This window comes from Euprymna scolopes, chromosome 11, assembly GCF_053919585.1.
Source record: "Euprymna scolopes isolate OS-2025 chromosome 11, ASM5391958v1, whole genome shotgun sequence".
NCBI classification, from domain to species: Eukaryota; Metazoa; Mollusca; class Cephalopoda; order Sepiida; family Sepiolidae; genus Euprymna; species Euprymna scolopes.
In genome coordinates this window covers 149264640-149290901 of record NC_136492.1, presented here as the reverse complement: position 1 = coordinate 149290901, position 26262 = coordinate 149264640, and the positions used below count along the sequence as shown (strand labels likewise).

Genomic DNA, 26262 nt, shown 5'->3' with positions numbered 1-26262 from the left:
TTTTTTATTATTTTTTTGTTTCACAATATTATTTTTTCATGTGCATATTTTGATATCATTATTCTTGTTTTTTATTATTTTTTTGTTTCAAAATATTATTTTTTCATGTACATATTTGGATATCATTATTCTTGTTTTTAATTATTTTTTTGTTTCACAATATTATTTTTTCATGTACATATTTTGATATCATTATTATTGTTTTTTTATTATTTTTTGTTTCACAATATTATGTTTCATGTACCTATTTTGATATCATTATTCTTGTTTTTTATTATTTTTTTGTTTAAAAATATTATTTTTTCATGGACATATTTTGATATCATTATTCTTGTTTTTTATTATTTTTCTGTTTCACAATATTATTTTTTCATGTACATATTTTGATACCATTATTCTTGTTTTTATTATTTTTTTGTTTCACAATATTATTGTTTCATGTACATATTTTGATATCATTATTCTTTTTTTTATTATTTCTTTGTTTCACAATATTATTTTTTCATGTACATATTTTGATATCATTATTCTTGATTTTATTATTTTTTTGTTTCACAATATTATTTTTCATGTACATATTTTGATATCATTATTCTTGTTTTTTTATTATTTTTTTGTTTCACAATATTATTTTTTCATGTACATATTTTCATATCATTATTTTTTGTTTTTATTATTTTTTTGTTTTACAATATTATTTTTCATGTACATATTTTGATATCATTATTCTTGTTTTTTCTTATTTTTTTGTTTCACAATATTATTTTTCACGTACATATTTTGATATCATTATTCTTGTTTTTTCTTATTTTTTTGTTTCACAATATTTTCTTTTCATGTACATATTTTGATATCATTATTCTTGTTTTTTATTATTTTTTTGTTTCACAATATTATTTTTTCATGTGCATATTTTGATATCATTATTCTTGTTTTTTCTTATTTTTTTGTTTCACAATATTATTTTTTCATGTACATATTTTGATATCATTATTCTTGTTTTTTATTATTTTTTTGTTTCAAAATATTATTTTTTCATGTACATATTTTGATATCATTATTCTTGTTTTTTATTATTTTTTTGTTTCACAATATTATTTTTCATGTACATATTTTGATATCATTATTCTTGTTTTTTATTATTTTTTTGTTTCACAATATTATTTTTTCATGTGCATATTTTGATATCATTATTCTTGTTTTTTTATTATTTTTTTGTTTCACAATATTATTTTTTCATGTGCATATTTTGATATCATTATTCTTGTTTTTTCTTATTTTTTTGTTTCACAATATTATTTTTTCATGTGCATATTTTGATATCATTATTCTTGTTTTTTCTTATTTTTTTGTTTCACAATATTATTTTTTCATGTACATATTTTGATATCATTATTCTTGTTTTTTATTATTTTTTTGTTTCACAATATTATTTTTTCATGTACATATTTTGATATCATTATTCTTTTTTTTTATTATTTTTTTGTTTCAAAATATTATTTTTTCATGTACATATTTTGATATCATTATTCTTGTTTTTTATTATTTTTTTGTTTCACAATATTATTTTTCATGTACATATTTTGATATCATTATTCTTGTTTTTTATTATTTTTTTGTTTCACAATATTATTTTTTCATGTGCATATTTTGATATCATTATTCTTGTTTTTTTATTATTTTTTTGTTTCACAATATTATTTTTTCATGTGCATATTTTGATATCATTATTCTTGTTTTTTATTATTTTTTTGTTTCACAATATTATTTTTTCATGTGCATATTTTGATATCATTATTCTTGTTTTTTCTTATTTTTTTGTTTCACAATATTATTTTTTCATGTACATATTTTGATATCATTATTCTTGTTTTTTATTATTTTTTTGTTTCACAATATTATTTTTTCATGTACATATTTTGATATCATTATTCTTTTTTTTTATTATTTTTTTGTTTCAAAATATTATTTTTTCATGTACATATTTTGATATCATTATTCTTGTTTTTTATTATTTTTTTGTTTCACAATATTATTTTTCATGTACATATTTTGATATCATTATTCTTGTTTTTTATTATTTTTTTGTTTCACAATATTATTTTTTCATGTACATATTTTGATATCATTATTCTTGTTTTTTATTTTTTTTTTGTTTCAAAATATTATTTCTTCATGTACATATTTTGATACCATTATTCTTGTTTTTATTATTTTTTTGTTTCACAATATTATTTTTTTATGTACATATTTTGATATCATTATTCTTGTTTTTATTATTTTTTGTTTCACAATATTATTTCATCATGTGCATATTTTGATATCATTATTCTTGTTTTTATTTTTTTTTGTTTCACAATATTATTTCTTCATGTACATATTTTAATATTTTTATTCTTGTTTTTATTATTTTTTTGTTTCACAATATTATTTTTTCATGTACATATTTTGATATCATTATTATTGCTTTTTATTATTTTTTTGTTTCACAATATTATTTTTTCATGTACATATTTTGATATCATTATTCTTGTTTTTATTATTTTTTTGTTTCACAATATTATTTTTTCATGTACATATTTTGATATCATTAATCTTGTTTTTTATTTTTTTTTTGTTTCACAATATTATTTTTTCATGTACATATTTTGATATCATTATTCTTGTTTTTATTATTTTTTTTGTTTCACAATATTATTTTTTCTATGTGCATATTTTGATATTATTATTGCTTTTTATTATTTTTTGTTTTACAATATTATTTTTTCATGTGTATTTTTTATCATTATTATTGTTTTTATTATTTTTTGTTTTAAAATATTATTTCTTCACGTACATATTTTAATATCATTATTCATTTTTTTATTATTTTTTGTTTCACAATATCATTTCTTCATGTACATATTTTGATATCATTATTCTTGATTTTATTATTTTTTTGTTTTAAAATATTATTTCTTCATGTACATATTTTGATATCATTATTCTTGTTTTTTATTGTTTTTTTGTTTCACGATATTATTTCTTTATGTACATATTTTTATATCATTATTATTGTTTTTATTGTTTTTTTTTCACAATATGTTTTTTTATGTACATATTTTGATATCATTATTCTTGTTTTTATTATTTTTTGCTTCACAATATTATTTCTTCATGTGCTGATTTTGATATCATTGTTCTTGTTTTTTATTATTTTTTTGTTTCACAATATTATTTTTTTATGCACATATTTTGATATCATTATTCTTATTTTTCTTATTTTTTTGTTTCACAATATTATTTCTTCATGTGCATATTTTGATATCATTATTATTGTTTTTATTATATACATGAAGAAATAATATTGTGAAACAAAAAGTTTCACAATATTATTTCTTCATGTACATATTTTGATATCATTATTCTTGTTTTTATTATTTTTTTGTTTTAAAATATTTCTTAACATGCATATTATTATATCCTCCTTCTTGTTTTTTGTTTCTCGAAAGAAAATATTAATTCAATAAAAAGTGATTTTATTTTCTACACAAGACCTAAATTTGTGAATATGCATTTGCAAAAATTATCAAGATGAAAATGATGATGACTCGTTTTAAGTTCCCAGTGAAAATACATTCGGATGCAACTCATTTATTTTTGTAGTCCTTATAAACATCAATACACAAGAAATGCAATCGAATTGCTGGTTGAGAGATGATAACGAGTTTTTGTGTAAAAAATTATAACACGATGCAAATGGACTCAGATGTGAAGAAAGTATATCTGAATGCAGAAGTATAATCTTAATGATAAATATTGGAACATTGGGGGGGGGGGTAGCTCATGATGGTGCGATTGCAAAAGTTAAGAATTTGTATGCTATTATTAACTAGAAAAGAGTTATCACTGTCAATCAAGAGGATAGTCTATCAAGCATGTGTGTGTAGTGCATTGATGAAAGCAATGAGAGTTTGATACGATGGATATGAAATGTAAGTTATAAAGAATGACGCTCAACATGAGAAAAGATTCCAAACGAAGAATCAATTTATTTGATATTGTTATTACTTTTACATATCAGCATGATTTATAGCTTTTTCTTTCAGATGATTTAAGCATCATTCATGTTTGTCTACGATATTATCATCCATGTTGACCTGAAAATGACCTTCATTAGTTAGAAAGGGATTCATCTTCCATCATGATAATGCTCATCCTCACACAGCACTACTGACTAAAGATCTAAGAGATTTTGATTGGGAAATATTCCCTTATCCTGCATATTTTCCCGATCTAGATCCCTCAGATTGTCACTCACTTCGGATCTTACAAAATCATTTAAACGGCCTTAGCTTAGCATCACAAGAGAAGATTGAACATCAGTTTGATTCATATTTCATTTCAAAACCTAAAAAGATTTCAAGCTAGACATTATAAGCTCGTTTGGAAATGGAATCAAGTTATAGAAAACAAAGGTCGTTATTAATAATAAAATAACGATTTAAAATAACACAGTTTGTCATCTTTAAGATGGACTTTTAAATCAGCAAAACTTTTAGCATCGATCTAATTTTACTATCACAAGATTCAATCGATAATAAGCAGAAAGAAAGAAAAAGTTTGGAGGAAGAAAAGCAAATGTTGTACTCACCGTCCTCTTAGAAGCAGAGAGAGCTTTTCTCCACATGGGGTGATTCCCTCTGTTGCATAAGTACTTCCTTGACGCAGGTACACAAGGCTGCCAATTCGGCTGAGGGATCTGAACTCAATACGTGAGACACCAAGTGGCTTAAACAATTTCGCATAGGCATCCTCGTATTCCTTGTTGATATGGACGGGATACATGTTATACGCCAGGTAGAAAATTTGCGCAATGTTGATGAAAAAGAAGGCACAGTTCCATGCCAAAATGTCTGGCAAACAAATGAATAGTCCTGCCCAGAGGATGTAGAAGAGGAAAGTGAAGAGCAGGAGGCAGCGAAGGAAGAGGACATGATACTGGAAGCTGATCGGGGTCAGGAAAGAGAAGGCCATACACAGACTGCCCAGTTGAAAGAGGATGTGCTGGACATCTTGCCATACATGACATGACTGAGTCGTCTCATTTGTGTTTGTCCAGTTGAACGACGTATTGTTTACTGTTGGCAGGAGGACTGCCTGTGTCAATGAAGAAGAAATGTTGACAAACCCGTGCACGATATTCACCTCTGTCGAATTGAATGGCATAGTGCGTAGTCAGAGTGGCGGGAAACTGGAGGGGAAAGGCAGAGACGAATCAATAAAGAAACTCCAGTTGGTTTAGAGATGGAAGTCTGAAAAAAAAAATTAAGATAATAATTTTAAACTTTTACAGAATTAACTTTGTTAATGTTGTTTTATTTTTATGTAATGAAAAGTGAAAATTACAATTATATATATATATATATATATATATATATATATATATATATATATATATATATATATAGATAGATATAGATATATATAAGATGTATCCAGCATTGCCCGGCATTAAACATAACGTTAAATTCCTAAAAAATAAAAAAAAGTGAAGTAAAAAAAACAAAAAACGGAAAGGAAAAGAAATGTGCATGCGAGTATTGTTTTTTTTTCTAACAATTCACTTATTGAAAGTGAAAAAAAAATACTCGAGCTGATATCGAAACCAAAACCTAAAGACGGTGAGTCAAGTCTGATAACCATTAGACTATCTTGCCACAATCTTTGAAAAATGTTTCCAAACCTGGTGAAACAGTTGACAAACAGATAAATATCCGATGACCGCCCCCCCCAAGTACCAATTTTTCAATTTTGACCACTTAACAGCCTTTTTTTCAAATGGAAAGCAATTAAAAACTTTTCACACGTCTGAATACCCTATATACCAAATTTCAATTTCATTGAGTATATAGGTTTAGAAATGTCCTCGCACACACACATTCTCTCTTTTGTAGATATATAAATTAAAATAAAAATAAAATATAAATAAAATAAAATATTTTTTATTTTTTATTCACAACAAACAGGACACATTGCTACTGAGATGTATAAGGCTACTGTGAATTAAAAGTGAGATTTATAGGGACATCCCAAGTGGGGAGTTGTGCAGCGAGATGTTTGTTCACATTGCATTTAAATTTATGCAGGTTGGTACAGTCAAGAAAACAGAGAGGGAATTCTAAAAACAAGTGAGTTGAGAAAAGAAGCTGTTGAAGTAGAGATCTTTCCGGGATCTGGAGACTTTTATACTGAAGAGGTGTGATTTTGTTGCTCATCGGATTATTCGCGGGGGGGGGTATTTATATTTAGAGAGAGTGCAATGTAGTAATCTTATTTTTACAATTAAATCGCCATAAAAATCAAATAAAAATCTAATTACTTTACAGTATCTAGGAATCTATGCAGCGGAGGAATGGGATTGTGCTGATTGTCGTATTCATTTGAGGTATTTATGTCCAGAGAGGTGGGTAGAAGTGCAATAAGCTAAGTCTTTATAATTATTCTACCATTTGGAAATTAACATCTTTTTTAATATTTCAATTTTTAGAGATGGCCATTAACTATTATAATATCTGTACATTTTGAAAATAAATAGTTTTCATTTATTTTTTATTTATTTGCGGACTGTTATCCTCATCTTCATAGTTGTGTTTCACTACATTTCGGCCAACTCATCCTCTGGCCTTCTTCAGATGATTAACAGCGACTGGATAAGAATGTCGAGTCTCATAACTGTATTTCTAGTAATTACTGCCTTCCATAGTTGTTGTCTCACCACATTTTTTTTTTCAGTTTTGATCTTATTTATTTTTTTACTTATTATATAACAAGTAAAAATTCTCCAATTGAAAATTTAAAAAAATTATGCTTCACTATTGTTCGCACTAATGTTACATAATAGCTGTTAGTTGAACAGATGAGTGATTGACGGATAAGTCAGAATTTAACCTCTATTTGATGGAAGTTGACAAAATCACATGACTTCCAAGGAGAGAGAAATCAGTCTCTTCCTGGCGTTACTTGAAGCAGAGTGAATACTTGAAAGGTGTAATATCTGGTTAGCACTAGACAATGCATGTAATAAGATAAATCCCCTGCTCATCTATCTGTCATCTGTCTCTCTCCTTCTTTCTCTCTCTCTCTCTCTCTCTCTCTCTCTGATCTGGCAGCTCTTTTCTTTTTATCTTCTTTCGATTTATGAATGATCCAAATTATTATATTAAAGATTAACATTTAACAAGTGATTTTATTTAAAGACGATCAAAAGCCTGTGTTTCCAATGACAACAGTGTATAAGTTATATATGCCTCTGCAAGCGAAATTGTAACATATTCACATGCATCGATTTGATTCACGACAAAAACACGATTATATACAAGTCTATGAGTGAATAAACTAAGAAATGAAATACACTAAGAAAAAAAAAACGAGAAACACGATTATATACAATTCTACGAGAAATAAACTAAGAAAAGAAAGGCTCTGAAACGGCCGGTTTTCTCTCCTGATAACCGACATTAACTGGAATGAATTACTTTACAAGTGAAAACAGCTGATAAAATATCATTATGAGGATAAGCCTAAAAGGTAAGCTGTTTCTTTCAAAACACACTATCTTCTGTTGCCCGCTTGCTTCATGGCAAGTTTCTACTACTGTTCTGGTAGTAATTTTTATCCAAACAAAATGAATTTTCTCTAATTGCTGAAATTTTTCAAATAATCTGCGAATTAACACAAAACATTCTCACATTCCATAGGAAATAGCTGTAGAATATTGACGAATTAAAAATATATATTTTAAAAAGGATGGATTTATTCTATATTGATATGAATAAATAAATGATATGTCTTATAGACGCCCAACGTAACTCGAGATTAATGTATGAGAAAAAGAAGAAAATAAAATAATTATAAATTTAAAGAATGTGGTGCATAAAACCAGAAATAATTCCAGGAACTAGAAAGGTTGAAATACGAGGGGCGTGCAATAAGTAATGCCCCTGACCCACTTCCCATAGCAGTAGAGCAACGAAACTTAGCACAGTTATTAGACGTTCTCTACATAGGAACCACCCAGAGTTATGCATTTCTCCCACCGTTTGATGCAGCTCTGGAGACCATTTTTGTAGAACACCCCAGGTTGGTCTTCCAACTACGATGTGACTTCAGAAATCAAGGCTGCATCATCTGGGGAACGCTTTCCTTTCAAAAACAATTTCATGGCTGGGAATGGGTGAAAGTCAGATGGTGCAAGGTTAGGAGAGTAGGGAGGATGGGGAAGGATTTCATAACCACACGCCAGTTTCTTCTGATCTGACGACATGCGAGTTGTGGACCGGAGCATTGTCCTGCAGGAGGAGGGTAACTTTGCTGATCTTGCCCCACCTCTTGATTTTGATAGCTTGCCTTAATTTCCTCAAAAGTGAAGCATAATAGGCTCCTGTAATTGTGGTAACCTTTGCCAGAAAATCTATCATCACTACTCCGTCCTGGTCTCAGAAGACTCTTAGCATGAGCTTGCCAGCACTGGACTGCACCCTTGCCTGCTTTGAAGGTGGTGAGTCCAAGTGCTTGCACAGCATTGACAAGGCTTTGGTCTCTGGATCATAGTGATGGACCCAGGTTTCATTCTGTGTAATCAGTCTTTTGAAAAACTTTGACTCATATTCTTGGCACATCTCCAAATTCATCCTCGAGCACTCAATGCATTCTCGTTTCTGGAATGGTGTGAGCAACCTGGGAATCCATCTGGCAGCACCTTATGCATATGCAAATGGTCATGAATGATAGTTTCCACAGACCCTGTACTAATCTTGACATCTTGAGCTATTTGGCGTATAGTAATGCACCGATCTTCCAAAATGGCAGCCTCAACTTGACAGACAGATGCCTCATCAATGGCAGAAGAGGGTCGACCAAGTCTGGGAGCTGTTTCCACAGACTCCGGTCATGTTTGAATTCATGATGCCAGCGTTTTACAAGGTCATATGATGGGACATTATCACCATGAGTTTCTTTCATTTCATCAAAAGTATCCTGTGGCGTGCGTCCTTTCAAATACAAAAACCGGATCACTGCTCGACATTCAACAGGCTCCATTTCACATCTGACTCAGTTCAAACACCTGTAAAACAGAAACTACAATTAATTCAGAGCTGTAATTTGCCACATAACCCGTAGAGATACTAATCATTGCATATGCAAAATTTCAGCTAGATCAGAAAACTGGAAGTGGGTCAGGGACATTACTTATTGCACGCCCCTCGTACCTGAAATTATATCATTGCCTTAAGTATATATAAAAAAAGTACTTCTGTCAAACACAACTCACCCCTATGAAAATCATTATTCAAAATATATATACGTTTGTGTATCTGTATATGCTTGTTTTCTGACGTAGAAATATCATGGCAACATTTCTGAATTTGTGAAGCGTACAGGGTAAAACTATATATATATATATATATATACTAGCAGTTCAGCCCGGCTTTGCTCGGGCCCTATGTATTGTTCATAACTTGCTCTACGCGTGAATACACTTTATGTAAGATTTTAAATGTTTAGACCAAAATTTGTCTGAGTAATTTTGTAGACACAGCAGAGATAAATGTTTTCAAATTTTGACGCCAATTTTGACACCTTAACATTTATTAATTTGGCCTCAAATCAAAATAAAACGTTTTACCCTGTCCAAATTACCTACATCTAAAATTTCAAGTCTTTAGACCCAAAATTGGCAGAGGATTTGGTAGAGTTTTTAAAGGTAAAACCGTTTACTTCGACCCCTTTTACAGCCAAATTTCAGTCCGAAAACCGATTAAAAAGATTTTCCCAAATCTCAATACTCCTTATATCAAATCTCGAGTCTGTAGACTGAAAATTGACAGAGTTATCTGGTAGGGAAATGTACACACACACATTTTCACTTTTATAGATATATAGAAGATATATAAATCACTCGGCAACCTAATACACAACTTACCAAAACGAAAAATATGCTAAGCAGATCGGGAAAATCAACCTAAAAATAAAGAAAGAAAACTCTGTCGTATTTAATCAAACGTGCCTTGATAACTTGCTGCCAAAATACACAAACACACACACACACACACATATATATAGGCAAAAAGAAAGTCCGCACTTGTAATATTTTCACAAACTGCAAATTTAAGCTAAATTTAATATAACTGTTTAAAGAAACTATACCTCTTTTGATTGGCCTTTTATTCTTCTATAATTTTACTATTCATATTTGACTTTTAATTGAAATATTGAAGAATTACAAGTACGGACTTTCTTTTTGCCGGCACTATATATATATTATTTACAGTTTTTTATATTTAAATCTCATTCAAAAAAATATAATTTTTCAAAACAAAAATTTATAATTTGAACAAAGAATACAATATTCAAAATAATTTTCGTAATCCATAGATTTTCGATGTAGGCTCATCTTCATAGAGGAAAGTCATTTGCAAAATATTAAATGTAATTTTGCTATTCAGCACACGCATAGAAAATATATTAAATACTAAATCTTTCTATGGGGCATAGATAAAGAAAATAAGTGTTGAAACAAAAAAGAATATGAGATTTTTGTTTCCAAATAGAATAGTCATCCTTAAATAGAATGGGACGATGTTATTAGGTTTCAGATTGGTTGAAGTTTTCTCCATTTAAGGTAAATCTTACTATTATATTTAACTATGTCACCACTTCCCAATAAAAATTATGGTGTTGGCATCGACTGGCGCCCCACCAAATAGTTGTCAAAGGTCAAGGAGGATGGAAAGTGCTAACCAGACGTCCATCGGATGAGTGAGAAGAGAGTTGGAGTTAGTCCACCAGCCAAATTATTCCTCGTAATATATAATATTCGGTAGAGGATTGATTCTGTAATAAAACATACATAATCTGCATAAATTTAAACATCATGTTTAATTGTATTGTACGACCGGGCAACGAAGGGTGGCCAGCTGCTGCTGTTACTACTACTACTAATGATAATAATATTGGAAATACCTCAGAAGAACAAGAAAACTCCTAGAAACTAAATTATAGAGCAGAAATCTAATAAAAGGTATAAAACATGACCAATATCATTAGTAAGATACTCTGGACCGTTCATAGGATGAACTAAAGAAGAATTGAGACAGCTCAACTAGAAGACCAGGAAACTCATGACCATGCATAATGCATTAGATCCAAAAGACGATGTTGACCAACTCTAGGTGAAAAGGAAAGACGGCGGGTGAGGACTGGTTTGTATAGAAGACTGTGTGAATGACACATTTGTGTTTGGGAGTGTATGAAAGGAAACCGAGATGTGTCCGTTTATGTAAGACATTCATTAAGAAGGGGAAAGTTTTATTAAAAGAGAGGATAAAGGTAAGGTTCATTTAAAGTAGATTTTATTTAATTTGTTAATTGTTTTTCATGTGCGTTTCTACATAACTACACACATATTACAATAAAAAACTGCGAGCATAAAAAGTAATATGATTAAGCTTAAACATGGAAAAGTAAAGGACTAGTTGTTAAAACTGGAAAAGAAAAGGACCAGATATTCTAGTAAAAAATATGAATTTATAACTTAAAATATTGCAGCATTAAGAATTGATTATATAATGTTATAAATTGAATTTTTAAAAATTCTGAATTTTAAACACAAGAAAATTCATCATAACTTTTGTTTTACTTAACGAAAATAACCTTCTTAGTGACATGCAATATGGTTCCCGTTCTTCAAGATCTACAGCAGATGTGCTTACAGTTATATCTCATAGGATTAGTGAATCGCTTGACAAAGGCTTCCTTTCTAGGGCAATTGCTCTTGACATATCAAAGGCTTCGACAAGGTATGGCATAAAGGCCTACTTCACAAAATTTCCAGCTACGGTATAACTGGAAATGTTTTCTCTATCATTAAATCATTTCTCTCTGATAGGCTCATAAGAGTAGTAGTCAATGGACAAAAATCAGAAGCTTGCAGTATTAATGCTGGAGTCCTTCAGGGGTCCATCCTGGGCCCAACTCTTTTCCTGATCTACATCAATGATCTCCCTAAACACACACTTAAATCATTCGTTGACATCTATGCTGATGACACAACCATCAACGGCAACACATCAAAGGCTGTAAATGACAAAGTTCTCTCTAATTCTCTCTCCTCTGATCTCGAGCGTGTGGTTCAGTGGGGGAAGAGGTGGCTGGTTACCTTTAATGTATCTAAAGCCAAGCTCCTATCTTTACATCATCAACGCTCTGATCCCCATCTGGCATCAATTGAAATGGATGGCTCTCGTCTAGGAGAAGCCCCATGTTTTGACAAGCTTCTGGGCTGGATCTTTACTCCTGATCTGAAATGGAACACGTACATCAAGTCTGTTGCAAAGGTCGCTGGAAAGATGGTGGGATCCTTCTACCGCTCCAGAAGATATCTCACTACTGATGCAATTCTCTATCTATTTAAAAGCCAAGTACGCCCAAGGATGGAATACTGCTGCCATATCTGGGCAGGAGCTGCTAAAAACAGCCTATCCTGCCTTGACAGAGTACAAAAAAGACTTTGTGGTTTAGTGGGGGATGCCCTTTACTCTTCCTTGCAACCTCTCTCCCACAGAAGAGACGCTGCGAGCCTATCTTTGTTTTATCGTTATTTCCATGGAAGGTGCTCGTCTGAGCTCCAATCTCTAGTTCCCCCTCGCAAATCTTTTATGAAAAACACCCGTCTAGCTGAAACCACTGTCCAAAATTTTCCCCACTCTTTATCTGTGCCTAAATCAAAACGTAGATTCCATGAACAATGCTTCTTTCTTAGAACTGCACGCCTGTGGAACTCTGTTTTGTCTACCTGCTTCCCACCTTACTACAACCTGGATGTCTTCAAGTCCAACATAAACAAATTCCTGATGAACCGCCCCCTTAAGTAGAAATTTTTATTAAATCCCCACACTAACATACTGTACATGCAATAACCCTTATCCCATAGTGGCTTCCGGGCCTTGATAAGTGGTGATCACCTTGTAAAAAAAAAAATATATATTCAAACATTACCGTGTTGAATGATATATATATATATATATATATATATATATATAGAGAGAGAGAGAGAGAGAGAGAGAAGAAGGGTTAAGATAAATAGGTTAATAAAGTTTTTACTTCAGTTCCAAGGATTAAAGATCAATAATTATAAGGTGTACACTCGTTTCAGGGACGATTAGTAATTTTATTTTTTGTTTATTAACGTCAATAAACAGCTTTTTTAGTGCCTTTATAGTTATCCACGAATATATGTTTGTATAAATAATGTACCTACAAGACCAACATTCGCCATGTATAGAGCATTGTTGTCACATTTGGACGGGTGCATCCACTACTAGTTTCTTGTTCCTGAACAGAGTTGAAAGAGTCACCAACCTGATAGGTCCTGAACTGCCATCTAAGCTTCAGCCTTTGTTCCATCAACGAAATATTGCATCCATCTGCCTGTTCTACAAGTATTTTAATGGTGGATGCTCCAACGAACTACAAACCCTTGAACCCCCTTGACGTAAATACCCCCAATAAAGTTGACAAGCAGCTTAATCCCACCCCTACACAGTAGAAATCCCTATATATATAAGAAAGTCTACTACTCTTCTCCAGATCTGCTAGACTTTGAAATTTCCTTCTGGGTTTCTGCTTTCTCAACTGTACTGACATGCAGAAGTTCAAGAGTAATGTGAGAAATTACATGCTCGTAAATATGCTCAACTCCTTTCATAGTATCCCTGCAACTTACGTCCCTGGTAGTAGCCTCTACATCGAAATGACACTGCGCTTGTTTGAGGTGAAAATGGAATTTAAAAAATAAAAGATATTAAATTATACTTTTTATCATCAGAAATATTTCGTACTCAACTAATTTTAAATAAAAAAAATGTGAGAAGTTTTTTTATTATTCACCGAAGGATAAACAAAAAAAAAAAAGAAAATTCTAAGTTCAAATACATCTAATATGAGAAAACCTGCAATCCAACCGGAAATCACTTGGGAAATAATCGAATTCGGAACACGTGCTTCTTTTTTACTTAGAGAAGCCAGCAATTGGCACTTTTAAAGATTCTGGAAAACGATTACATGAAAAATCAGATTATATCGTACATAAATTATCGTGACGCCATCTTGAAACTAATTAAGTGTTTTCATTTTTTAATTGAATAATTTTCTTTTGTTTCAAACACAGAATTGTTTTTTGAAATTGTCTGATTTTTTACTTTTATTTTGAACTTGGCATTAATTTGTTTGTGACATTGCTTTTTTGAATTCAAACCTGGTGTTTTTGACAAATTCATTTCCTGTCTTTAATCATAATCAACACATTCCAGGTTAATTCACGTATGTGTGTATGTGTGTGTGTGTGTGTGTGTGTATATATTATATGTGTGTGTGTGTGTATATTTAGGCAGCATGTTCTCGTTGAGGCAGGTGTTCTTAAAAAGCGCGGGATTTTTTTGTATGATCATTTTGTTTTTTACAATCTCCGAATGTTTCTTTTTATATTTTTATAAATCAATGTATCAATTGGATCCACATGTTTTTGCATAGCCAGCGCTCTCGACTGGAACATTTCCGTCATCCACAAGCAACTTATGTCATTAAAGTTATTAAAATTACGTTTATTTAAACTACGTGTTAAAATTTATATATTTTCTCATGGTAACGTGTTGGGTGGGGTGGTTTATTAATTGGGTGGACAATTTTTAACACGGGGAGGTTAACATAAATATTTACATAGTGTTAAATTACATTTACAGTTATTTAATTATTTATTTATTTTTATATATATATTACTTAGAATTTACGAACTCAAGTATTTTAAAATGTTCCGGCTGCATTCATAATCTACATATTAATAGGATAGAGTGTGTGATATTTATTTTGTGTGTCACGCTTACATTCGAGTGTTGTTTAATTGTTATGGACTTCCATTTTTTGTAATAAATAATTTTGCCAAGAATTCTTCATCAGTTTTAGTTTCGGTTTCGATTATAACTGATGGAACTCAAGTCATTTATTTTTTATAAATAATTCTGGTTTTGGTTTCGATTATAGCTGATGGCACTTTAGTTATCTATCTTTTAATAGATAATTTTACCAAGAATTCTTCATAAGTTTTGGTTTCGGTCTCAATTATAGCTGATGGCACTCCAGTAATCGACTTTTTGAAATAAATAATCATATCAAGAATTCTCCATAAGTTTTGATTTCGGTTTCGATTATATCGGAAAGAACTCAAGTTATATATTTCATAAGTTTTGGTTTCGGTTGTGATTCAAGCTAATGCACCCACAATCATATGAATATTTTTATTTTTGAAATCGCAACTTTATAATATATAAAAATAGATAGAACATCAACTCTATAATAATATATATGAAATCTGCAAGAATTAAAATATCATATTTAAGCGTACTTTACGATCAGTCTACGTTGGGCATCCCTGCTAATTTAGATAAATCATTTTGAAGTTTTGTAGTATCTGTTCTTCAGATGCTGCACTTCCATTTCTTGTTCTCTTTCGGTGGAGGAGAAATCCTTCACGACTGAGACAATTTTTATTTTTGTACGTTTTCTCCACGTTAAAAAACGACCCTGGTGTCTAACTCTGTCCCGTGGGGAGGCATAGTAAATAAGTACAATAATATCAGAGCGTCTCTATTTCCGCTGAATATCTACAGAATGCCAACATCAACATATTACATATGAATGAGTCCCTGTGGAATTTCCACAGGTCCCGTTAGGTTGTATAATTTATTTGAGATTGTTTCACTTTTTTGTACAACGTTACCAATACTTCTCACTCTCCACACTAGTATCGCTGCGCAGGAGGACTTTGGTATTTTCGATCATGATTCTCCGGTATTCAGAATGATGGCAACCATGTTTTTTTAAAGTGCTGTGATATTGAACTGGATTTAGAGAGGTGGAGGGTTAGTCTTCGTGACAAAATGTTGGTAATTTGCCCAATGCAGTAAGCAGTGTTAGAGATACATTCTCCTAGCGGATAATTCAATTGATAAATTACATTGTTTTTTTTTTTGTTTTTTTTTCTAGCAAGTTATTTGTCTGAGAAGTGTTGTTGTTGATTACAAGGTCAGTCGTTTGTAGTTTTTTATAATAGATGATAAATTTGATTTTTTTGTTGTTATTGTTGGGAGATAGATATCTGTGAATTACATTTTTGAGAACATTTTCATCAGCTTTTGAGTTTTATGTAGCTGGTTGCAGTGAAATATGTTAAGAGAGTTTAGGACCGGTGTATATTTTTTTAGTTCGCTGAAGAATATTTTTTTTGTTTGAAGAAATCACTTTCGCACGATGTACGAGGTTTTTTTATTATTGTGATTTTGTAACGAAATGTAATTTAACACGATGTAAATATTAATATTAACCTCCCCCTGTTAAAAATTGACCACCCAATTAATAAACCACCCCAACACATGGACACGACAAAATATGTAAAATATAACACATGTAAATACCAAACGTAATTTAAAAAACAAAACAAAAAAAAACGTAATTTTAAAAACCTAAATGACATAATCCGCCTGAGGATGACGGAAATGTTCCAGTCGAAAACGCTCGCAAAAACAAACATATGGATTCAGCTCATACAAATTTGATAAAAATATTTTTTAAAATCATTCAGAGATTGGAAAAGGTAAAGAAGAAGGAGAAGAAGAAGAAGAAGAAGATGATGATGATGATAATAATGATAATATTAATAAATAATAATAATAATAATATAATAATAATAATAATAATAATAATAATAAACAAAAAAAAAAAAACAACAACTCCGTGTTCTTAATTATATATATATATATACGAATAAGAGAGTTACCAATGAGATTCTTCAGTTCAACTGTCAGGGGTGTGCGCTGGAATATTGAGTTCTAAGTAGAGAAATACTTGCTATTATTTATAGCTGGTAGAATTAATGTGTTCTGCCTTCATTTTATCGCCTTTGCATACAAATAAACTAAGTATAACTTATCTTATGCTTAGCAGTTGTGTTACAAAATTCATAATTAGATTAGAAATGAGTTATGTACATGCAAAGATATACACACATATATATACTATAATAAAATCGTATTCCTGTTGTTGTTCACAATATTGTTATATATTACATCGTGGCAGATGGCGGCTTATATATATATATATATATATATATATATATATATATATATATATATATATATATATATATATATATATATATAATTTTTTTTTGGTAAAATATTTTTTCAAATTATATTTCACTCTTTGTGTATACCAATCATTTTTTTAGAAACTCAATGTTTTTTAAATATAACAACAGAGCATATTTAAAAAGATAACAGCATAGTTATATTTTAAGATCGAAATTATATATATATATATATATATATATATATATATGTGTTTGTGTGTAAAGTTAGTAGGAGAGACTACTAAAGCAAATTAAAATATCAGAGCATAATATTTATTCATATATGTATTACAGAATATCAGTGCCGTCGGTTTCATATCCACATACATAAACAGAAACTGAAGAGGGTTTGGTTAAAAGGTCAATCATAGGTCTCCTTTGAACTTAAAACCGACAGTACCAATATTGTTCTGATGTTCTGTCACACGCACACGAGAGACAGACAGAGAGACTAATTTTCATATAATTATTTCAAGACAAAAGCGTGTCCAATGATATATACAGACATGGCAGAAAAGAATAGACACCCATAGAAACAGTTTATTTTAATAAACATATAATTTATAGAACAAAATCAAAACTAAATAGTCACAAATTTAATAACTAATACTTGGTTGACATTACCTTTGCTGTTTTTAATGTTATGACCCTTCTAAGCATGGCATTGATCAGTTGACGAATATCATCTTGAGGAATTTCTTGCCATGTTTGATGCAACAATGCTAAAAGTTCAAGCTTAGAAAATGGTTTCCTTTTCTTTTTGCGAAGGTTCCGGTCTAATATGCCCCAAAGGTTTTCAATTAGGTTCATATCTGGGGACTGACTTCGTCATAGAAGTTTATGAATCCCAGTTTGACTCAACCAACATTGTGTCGCCTTAGCAGAGTGACAGGGAGCTCCGTCTTCCATAAATAGAGAGTTAACTTGGTTCATTTTACCACTTAAGAATATTGGTTGGTTGGTTGTTTGGTTGTTTTTGTTTTACGGCATATCAACCCTTTTCAGGTTATTTAATGCCGAATCCAGTGATTTTGAAGAAAATTTTTTTTAATAGAATATATTTGTCTTTTTTTTTTTCAAGTCAGTTTCTATTCAACCCATAGTTGGGACCCTAACAGGTACTACCCCTCCGGGTCAGAATGAACCTGGCAATTAAAGGGTGGCTCCACACTCCCGCAAGCTGGGTCCTCGGATATAGTTTAAAGTCATATCCAGGACCTAAGAATATTGGTAGGAGTCTTTCATGCAATAGTGAAACATATTTAGCAGAATTGCTGTTTCCTTTGCACTCCACCAGGTCTGAGCGACCATTACTCGAAATTCCATACTATAACCGAAGAAACCCTCATGTTACAACGTTGACTGCAGTTTTTTTAAGTCAAACTTTTACTGATGGAGTCTTCATACCCATACTCTTCCACTGTTGGGACATAATGCAAATCGTGAGTCATTAGAAAAAAATGACATTGGTTTAAAAGGTCAAAGGTCTCTTCACCATCTAATGAGCTAATCTTTTCTGCACTTTATATTCGTAGGATGAAGAAGAGGTTTCCTTCTCACAGCTTTACTACAGTAGCCCCGCTTGTAAAAATACCTGACAGCTGTTCTGGGACTGACACCAGCTTGTGTTACAATGTCAGAGGCTTAGCATCGAGGATGCTTTTCAACATTACTTTTCACAAGACACAAGGTTCTTTTAGAGGGCCCGGGGCGACCTGGATGAAGTTTTGTGCGCTCTTTGTCCTCTCTTGTGAATTGTACGGTCACTCTATTAACAATAGAAAGGATAATGAAAGATTTTCTGCTATTTTGCATTGACTAAGACTACTTTCATGTTGATCTACGATTGGTCCTTGCAAAAATTCTGATAGGTCTGATGTTCCTTTGGTTTATGCATGTTTCAATGTTGTTAGATGCAATTTTAATGAGATCGCCTAAAATTATTTCAGCACTATTCTTAACAGTAAATATAAATAAACATATATTAATCTTAGGAAAAATATCTTAATGTCTATTTTGTTCTGTCATGTCTGTGTATAATTATTTTTGTCACAATCAGCCAAAACTTAATTGCTTCAAACATTTGGAAATATCTTCACGATGAAAACTTTCTAATTTTATGTTTCTACTTCTGAAATTATTACCCTATAATTATGATAGAGATACCAAGAAAGATTTAAATCCTTTTTTACTTTGGATTTTTGATTCTCCGACAAAGGAGGAATTGGCCCTTATAATTCATTCCCGTTGGTCTGTTCGTTCAAACTTTTCTCAATAACAACACCTTAATTTTTTTTTTGTTTGTAATTTTCCACAAACATTAGTAATGGTAAAAGTAAATTTTAGCCAGAACGGATTTTATGGGATAACTACGGTTACTCTCCCTAAGGGGCATTATAGGGGTAAAATTCCCTCAAAATCGTTTGCCCATTCGTTTGTTCACACTTTTCTCAATAACCACGCCTGGGATTCTTTTAGGAAATTTTGCACAAACATTAGTCATGGTGAAAGTGAATTTTTCACTCGTAGAGGGAGACCCCACATGCTCGACTTGATTTCTATGCATTCATCCCCACAAAAGTCACTTGATACGATTAATATACTATGATAATTATATTTTTAGAACTAACAAATACACAACAATGATCTCTTATATATATATATATATATATATATATATATATATTTTATTTTTACATAAGCAGTAATATGTTGCTACACAGTCATGAGCATGTTTCGGCCAGCTTGTTACCTCTTCAAGCGATACAGCTTATACGAAAGCAAAGCAAAGTGTGTATATATATATATATATATATATATATATATATATATATTTTTTTTTTTTTTTTGAGGTATAAGTGGTAAAAAACAGGATAAAATATGCCCAATACATTACTAGAGCTGAATATGTTTTTTTTTTACAACCTGAAATTATTAACTGTTTCTTCAGACAGAGGAGTTTCCTGTTTGTGTCCTCAGATAGTAAAAGTCAAAAATGTGAAAGGAAGAGGATATGCTTTTTGGGGACACTTGTGCATATTAAGAAAACAAGAGAAATATAGAGAGATAGAAAAATATAATTATAAAAAAAATCAATATTTATATAAAGAAAGAGACAAAAAAAGAAGGAAAAAGAAAGAGAAGAAAGAAAGTATAGATACGTTCGATCGACAAAATCACTGGAATTAAAAAAAGTTAACTTATTTGAAATGAATTAAACACGTGTCAACGCGGCAGGCGTTTTGGGGAGGATGGAAGGTGTTTATATAACGTGAAAAGTTTTTCTGGGATATTTTTAACTGCTGCTACCTTAACATACGTCTATTTGATTGCATTTTTAACATACGTCCTGTATAACTTATATAAAAGCAATTGTATGGTAGATATTTAACATACGTTCAGTTAATTACATTTTAAAAAATGCGTCATATTATTTGTAGTGGGTTTTCGACAATTGAATGATCCAAGTAAAAATTAAAATAGTTGGAATGATATAGGGTGAATAATTAGGAAAAAGAGGGAATTTTGGGGGTTTGAAAATTTAAGATAATAGGGATTTTATTCGGTGAGTATTTGATGTGTAAGAGAAGGTTTCAAAAAAAATTAAGGGGCTTAGCGGTATACAAAAAACAAAAAAACAATAAGGATATTTATAAAAACTAACTAAAGTAAAAAAAAAAAGTATAAAAGTGGCCCTATAAAATTATGTGGAGTTTAATGGGAATTACATTGCTATACAAATGATTAGAAATTTATTAACAATACAATATGAATAATTAGATATGGAACGGTATAAAACGATATAAAAGATTTAAAAGATGAAGAAAGTAGGAACAATTAATGATAAGCATGTAATTTTTTTTTACACAGGGATCACCACTTATCAAAGCTCGGAGGCCACTCGAAGATAAGGATTAATGGGTATACATTGGTCAATGTGATTATAGAGTAGAAAACATAAGTAGTGGAAATTTTGTAAATGTGATAACTTAAGGGGACGGTTTATCAAGAACTTGTTTGCATTGGACTTGAAGACAATGAGATTGTAGTCAGCTGGGAACTAGGCAATTGGAAGAGAGTTCCACACGCGTGCAGTTCTAAGAAAGAAGCTTTGTTCGTGGAATCTACATTTAGATCTAGGCACAGACAAAGAGTGTGGGAAATTATTGATAGTGGTTTCATCCAGACGAGTGTTTTTTGTGAAAGTTTGGCGAGGGGGGGGGGCATAGGTTGAAGCTTAGATAAGTACTTGCCATGAAAACAATGATAAAATAATAATAAAGCAGAGACAGGCTCGCAACGTCTCTTCTGTGGGTAAGAGGTTGCAGGAAAAAGAAAAGCGCATCCCACACTAAGCTATGAAGTCTGAACTCTGTCAAGGCAGGATAAGCTGCTTCTAGCAGGTCCTGCCCAGATGTGGCAACAGTACTCCATCATCGGCCGTACCTGGCTTTTATATAGGTAGAGAATTGCATCAGGAATGAGATATCTATTGGAGCGGTAGAAGGATCCCACTACTTTTCCAGGGACTTTGGCAATGGATTTGACATACGTGTTTTATTTCAGATCAGGAGTAAAGGTCAATCCCAGAAGCTTGGCAAAACATGGAGTTTCCCCAAGATGAGAGCCATTCATTTCAATTGATGCTAAATGGGGATCAGGGCGTTAATGATGTAAAGATAGAAACTTAGTTTTAGATGCATTAAAAGTAACCAGCCACTTTTCCCCCATTGTATCACGTGCTCAAGATCAGAAAAGAGAAAATCAAAGAGAACTTGATCATTTACGGCCTTTGAAGTGTTGCCATAGATGGTAGTGTCATCAGCATAAATATCTACGAGTGATGTAAGGATGTAATTTGGAAGATCATTAATGTAGATCAGGAAGAGAGTTGGCTCCAGGATGGACCCTTGATTTCTGCCCATCAACCACTACTCTTATGAACCTATCAGAGAGGAATGATTTAATAATTGAGAAGACATATCCAGCTATACCATAACTGGAGATCTTGTGAAGTAGACCTTTATGCCATATCCTATCAAAAGTCTTTGCTATGTTATGAGCAACTGCCCTAGAGAGGAAGCCTCCATCGAGAGATTCGCTAATCCTACGAGATATAACTGTAAGCACGTCTGCTGTAGATCTTGCAGAACGGAAACCATATTGCACATCACTAAGAAGGTTTTTTTGCTGAGATGGTTAACTACTCCTCTATTTAACAGATTCCAGCAGCTTACTCATGACACACAGGAGACTGTACTGAGAGAGAGAGATGAGCGATTACCTGAATTCTTAAATACAGGGCATACTGATGAGATTTTCCAAGGTGTTGGGAAGCGTTTCTCCTTAAGAGAACGCTTAAATAACTTTGTAAGTATGGGCGCTAGTTCTGGCTGGAGGTTTTTGAGCATTATAATTGGAATGCTGTCAGAGCCAGTTGCTTTACTGGAATCAAGGTTTTTGATTAGCTTGTTAACATCACATACAGATATTTGTAGGTCGCATAGCTTGTTTTCAGATACAAAAGGATGTACTGGGAGTTGGCAGTCTTGGGCATAAAGGATAGAATTAGCTGCAAAGATCTTGGTAAAGAGTTTGTCTTTGTCTGATGTTGACGAGATTACCTCAGGTCCATTGATGATAGATGGCATAGAGCCCACACTTCTGCTCAGGATTATGTTTGCTATTTGCCAAAACTGATGGAACCCAAGCTGCTGATCAGCTACTTTGGACTTGACGGACTGAGCATACAACTCCCTTGCATTTTCTTTTTACTTTTTACAGAGGTTGCTGGCGATCCTGAAAGCGGCTTTAGTCTCAGTATATCTATTACATTGGAAGCAATGGAAAAAGTGATTTCTGTGTGCAATGGCAACAGCACATTCTCGAGAGAACCACAGCTGGCTGTTAGGTTTTTACTGGAATTTTTGGAGGGTATGAAGCGGTCTATACCTATAATATATCCTTCCGTCAGGTCTGATACTATAGAGGACACATTCTTTAAGAGTATGAAATGGTTTATACCTACAATTAACCATTCCTCAGGTCTGATACTATAGAGGACACATTTTTTAAAACATGGAATGCAGAGGTAGATCTGATATAAATGTGCGGAAGCTATCTCAGTCCGCCATAGAGTATCAATATACTGCATGATGGAGAGGTATGTCTGAGGACTTATTACATTTCGTTTTTATTTTAACTGATACAACAGAGTGGTCGGAAGATCGCAATGGAGACAGAACAGAAGATGAACATAGCTCAAGGCAAGTTGTGAGGAAAGATCTAGGAGACTTACATACTGGCCGTCAGTGTTGGGAACACGGGTGGGTTCATGAACAATCTGAGTGAGGTCATAAACAATGAAGAAACTGTGACAGAACCTCCTTCATCATCAGTCTTCTTTGAGTGGGTTAACCATTCCATATTGTTAACATTGAAGTCTCCACAGACGTGAATGTTTGCTTAGGTGTATGCAGACAAGATGTGGTCAATTTTCTCAGATATACTTTTAAAGTAAGTAACTCCACTGTTGTGGGGGCGATAAAGTGCAAATATGAATGCGGTAGTGTGAGCAAATGCAACCTGGAAGGTAAATTAGGATCTTCTCGGGAGATGTCCCTGCCACATAGAAAGTCGTCTTTAATGTAAACACATACTACATGCCCATGGCGATCTTGGGTGTCGGGTTTAGAAATTAAGTTAGAGTATCCTTTAATTACAAACTCGTCAAGGGAATAGTCGGTCCAATGCCAGTTTCGCTTAGGAATAATAGGTCTGGTTTAGTCGCCTGTAATAGAGTTTGAACCTCTGAAAAGTTGGAACGTAGACCCCTAATGTTGGAGAAGGAGACATGATAGTGATGGTCTATGTTGAAAGATGGAGATCTGGGTTTGATCAAGTATTTTTTCTGCGAACCTTTCATGATTCAGATTTGGGATTTAAAAAAAAAATTTTTTTTTATTACATTTTCACCCCAAACATGGCAAATTGCCACTTTGGTGTAGGGGGCTACTATCAGGGGCAACAACTACTGGGGTACTATGTAGGGATTTGGGCAGCAAGATGTCAGTTCACGTTACACTTGAACTTCTGCACGTCAGTACTGTTGGGGAAGCAGGGACCTGGAATGGAATTCCAGAGTCTAGCGGTTCTGGGGAAGAAACTATTGGAGTAAAAAGATCTTTTACATCTAGGGATCTCTACAGTGTGGGGGTGGGATTTAGCAGCCTGTCGGGTTTGTCAAGGGTGCTCACGTCATTGGGGCAGAAGTGATTGCAGTTCGTCAGAGAATTCACCACTAAAATACTTGTAGAAAAGGCAGAGGGATGCAATATTTCGTCGATGGGACAGAGGCTGAAGCTTAAATGCCAGTTCAGGGCCTATCAGGTTTGCGACTCTCTTTTGAACCTTGTCAAGGAGCGAGAGACCAGTAGCAGATGCACCAGCCCAGATGTGACAGCAATACTCCATACATGGGCGAATGGTGGCCTTATAGAGATACAGGATACTTTCGGGTGTTAGTAGTTTTCTAGCATGGTAGAGAGAGTCCACCTTTCTTGCAGCGGCCCTAGCAATGCCTTCAATGTAATTGTTCCAACTCTTGTTTCCTGTGAACGTTAGACCAAGGAGTTTGAAAGATGTACTCTCAGATAAAGAGTTGTTGGCCATTGCTATGGGTGGTAGAGAGGGATTCTTGTAATTATGAAACTAGTTTAGTCTTGGCAACATTGAACGTGACCAACCACTTTTGTCGCCATTCCACCACAGATTGGAGGTCTTTCTCTAGTGTTTCTGCCATTTCTTTAGAAATGTGTTCATTCGTCTTCCTGTCGTGCCTGCCATAGAGTGTAGTGTCATCATCATATATACCCATCTCAGAGGCAATTTTGTCTGGGAGGTCATTTATAAATATTAGAAACAATAGAGGTCCAAGGATAGAACCCTAGGGCACCCCCGCATTTATATCATATTGTTTAGATGTACGACCGTCGAGGACAACCTGGATTTTTCTCTTATCTAAGAAGGATTTAATTATTTTAAGTATTCTATCAGTGATACCGTATGATCTAATTTTCCTGAGGAGACCCTCATGCCATACCCTGTCAAAAGCCTTAGATATATCTAGAGCTACCGCTCTGCCCTCCCCCGCTTTGTCCAGTGAATGGTATATACGTTCAGAGATCACAGTTAGGATGTCTGCTGTGGAATGCAATTACACACTAATATGGCATCGATAGGTCCCACCAGAAGCTAGTGCCTGATCCAGAATCCATTCACCAAATGGCAATACAGCAGTCCCATGATTGTAATTTGTTTGTTAGTCATAAGTTAAATAATAATGTTAAAGGGTGTAATTAAGAGTTATATTAGATGAAATTTTGAAGAGTTTGGAATTGTTAATGATGTGGAATTGTAGTATTTGCAAATAATTAATGTTTCAACTTCAAAAGTTTAATAATTTATCTTAATCTTTGAAGGTCTTGATAAAGAATTTTCGTGTAGGAAATAGAAGTTTAAAGATGAACAGTTACTAAATTTATAGGAATTTCCTAATTAATAATAAGTGTGAGATTAAAGGTAAAAGAAATAATGAGGGGAGGGATCTCCAAAGAATTAAAAGGTAAAATAATATATAAAAGAATAACAGTACAGTTACATTTCAAGATCTAAATATATATTTTTCACGCAAAACAGCTCCTCTAGCATGTTAAAATTTTGGTACATTTTTACGGACCCGTTTCATTTATGCAGATATAAACGGTTATTATTATGTCAAGACCTTCTCTTTTCAGAGCATATACTCTTCAGAAAAATTAGAAATTCTTTGCTTAAATAGAAAAATAATTCACAGCAATATAATACAGCAAGAGGAATAAAAAAGTTCATATTGTTTAATATTACCCATCAATTTCTCTGAAATTGTTAAATAAAGCATTAGAACCTATTACAAAACTAGAAATTCTCAGAAGAACTTTAATTAAATACTTTAATTAAATACGCTGATAAATACTGGACTAGAAAAAAATAGAGAATTAAAC

The 26262-nt window shown here is 32.3% G+C and overlaps 1 protein-coding gene across 3 annotated transcripts in view; it reads right to left on the bottom strand.

The window, feature by feature from the left end:
* Window positions 1-26262, bottom strand: part of LOC145288109 (popeye domain-containing protein 1-B-like) — a 1451932-nt gene that overhangs the window by 208842 nt on the left and 1216828 nt on the right. For all 3 annotated transcript variants that reach the window (XM_080136169.1, XM_080136168.1, XM_080136170.1), the window contains one exon: window positions 4634-5294. In XM_080136169.1, the coding sequence (XP_079992295.1) occupies window positions 4634-5208 (575 nt within the window). In that variant the 5' untranslated portion in view covers window positions 5209-5294. The remainder of the gene's footprint in view (window positions 1-4633; window positions 5295-26262) is intronic.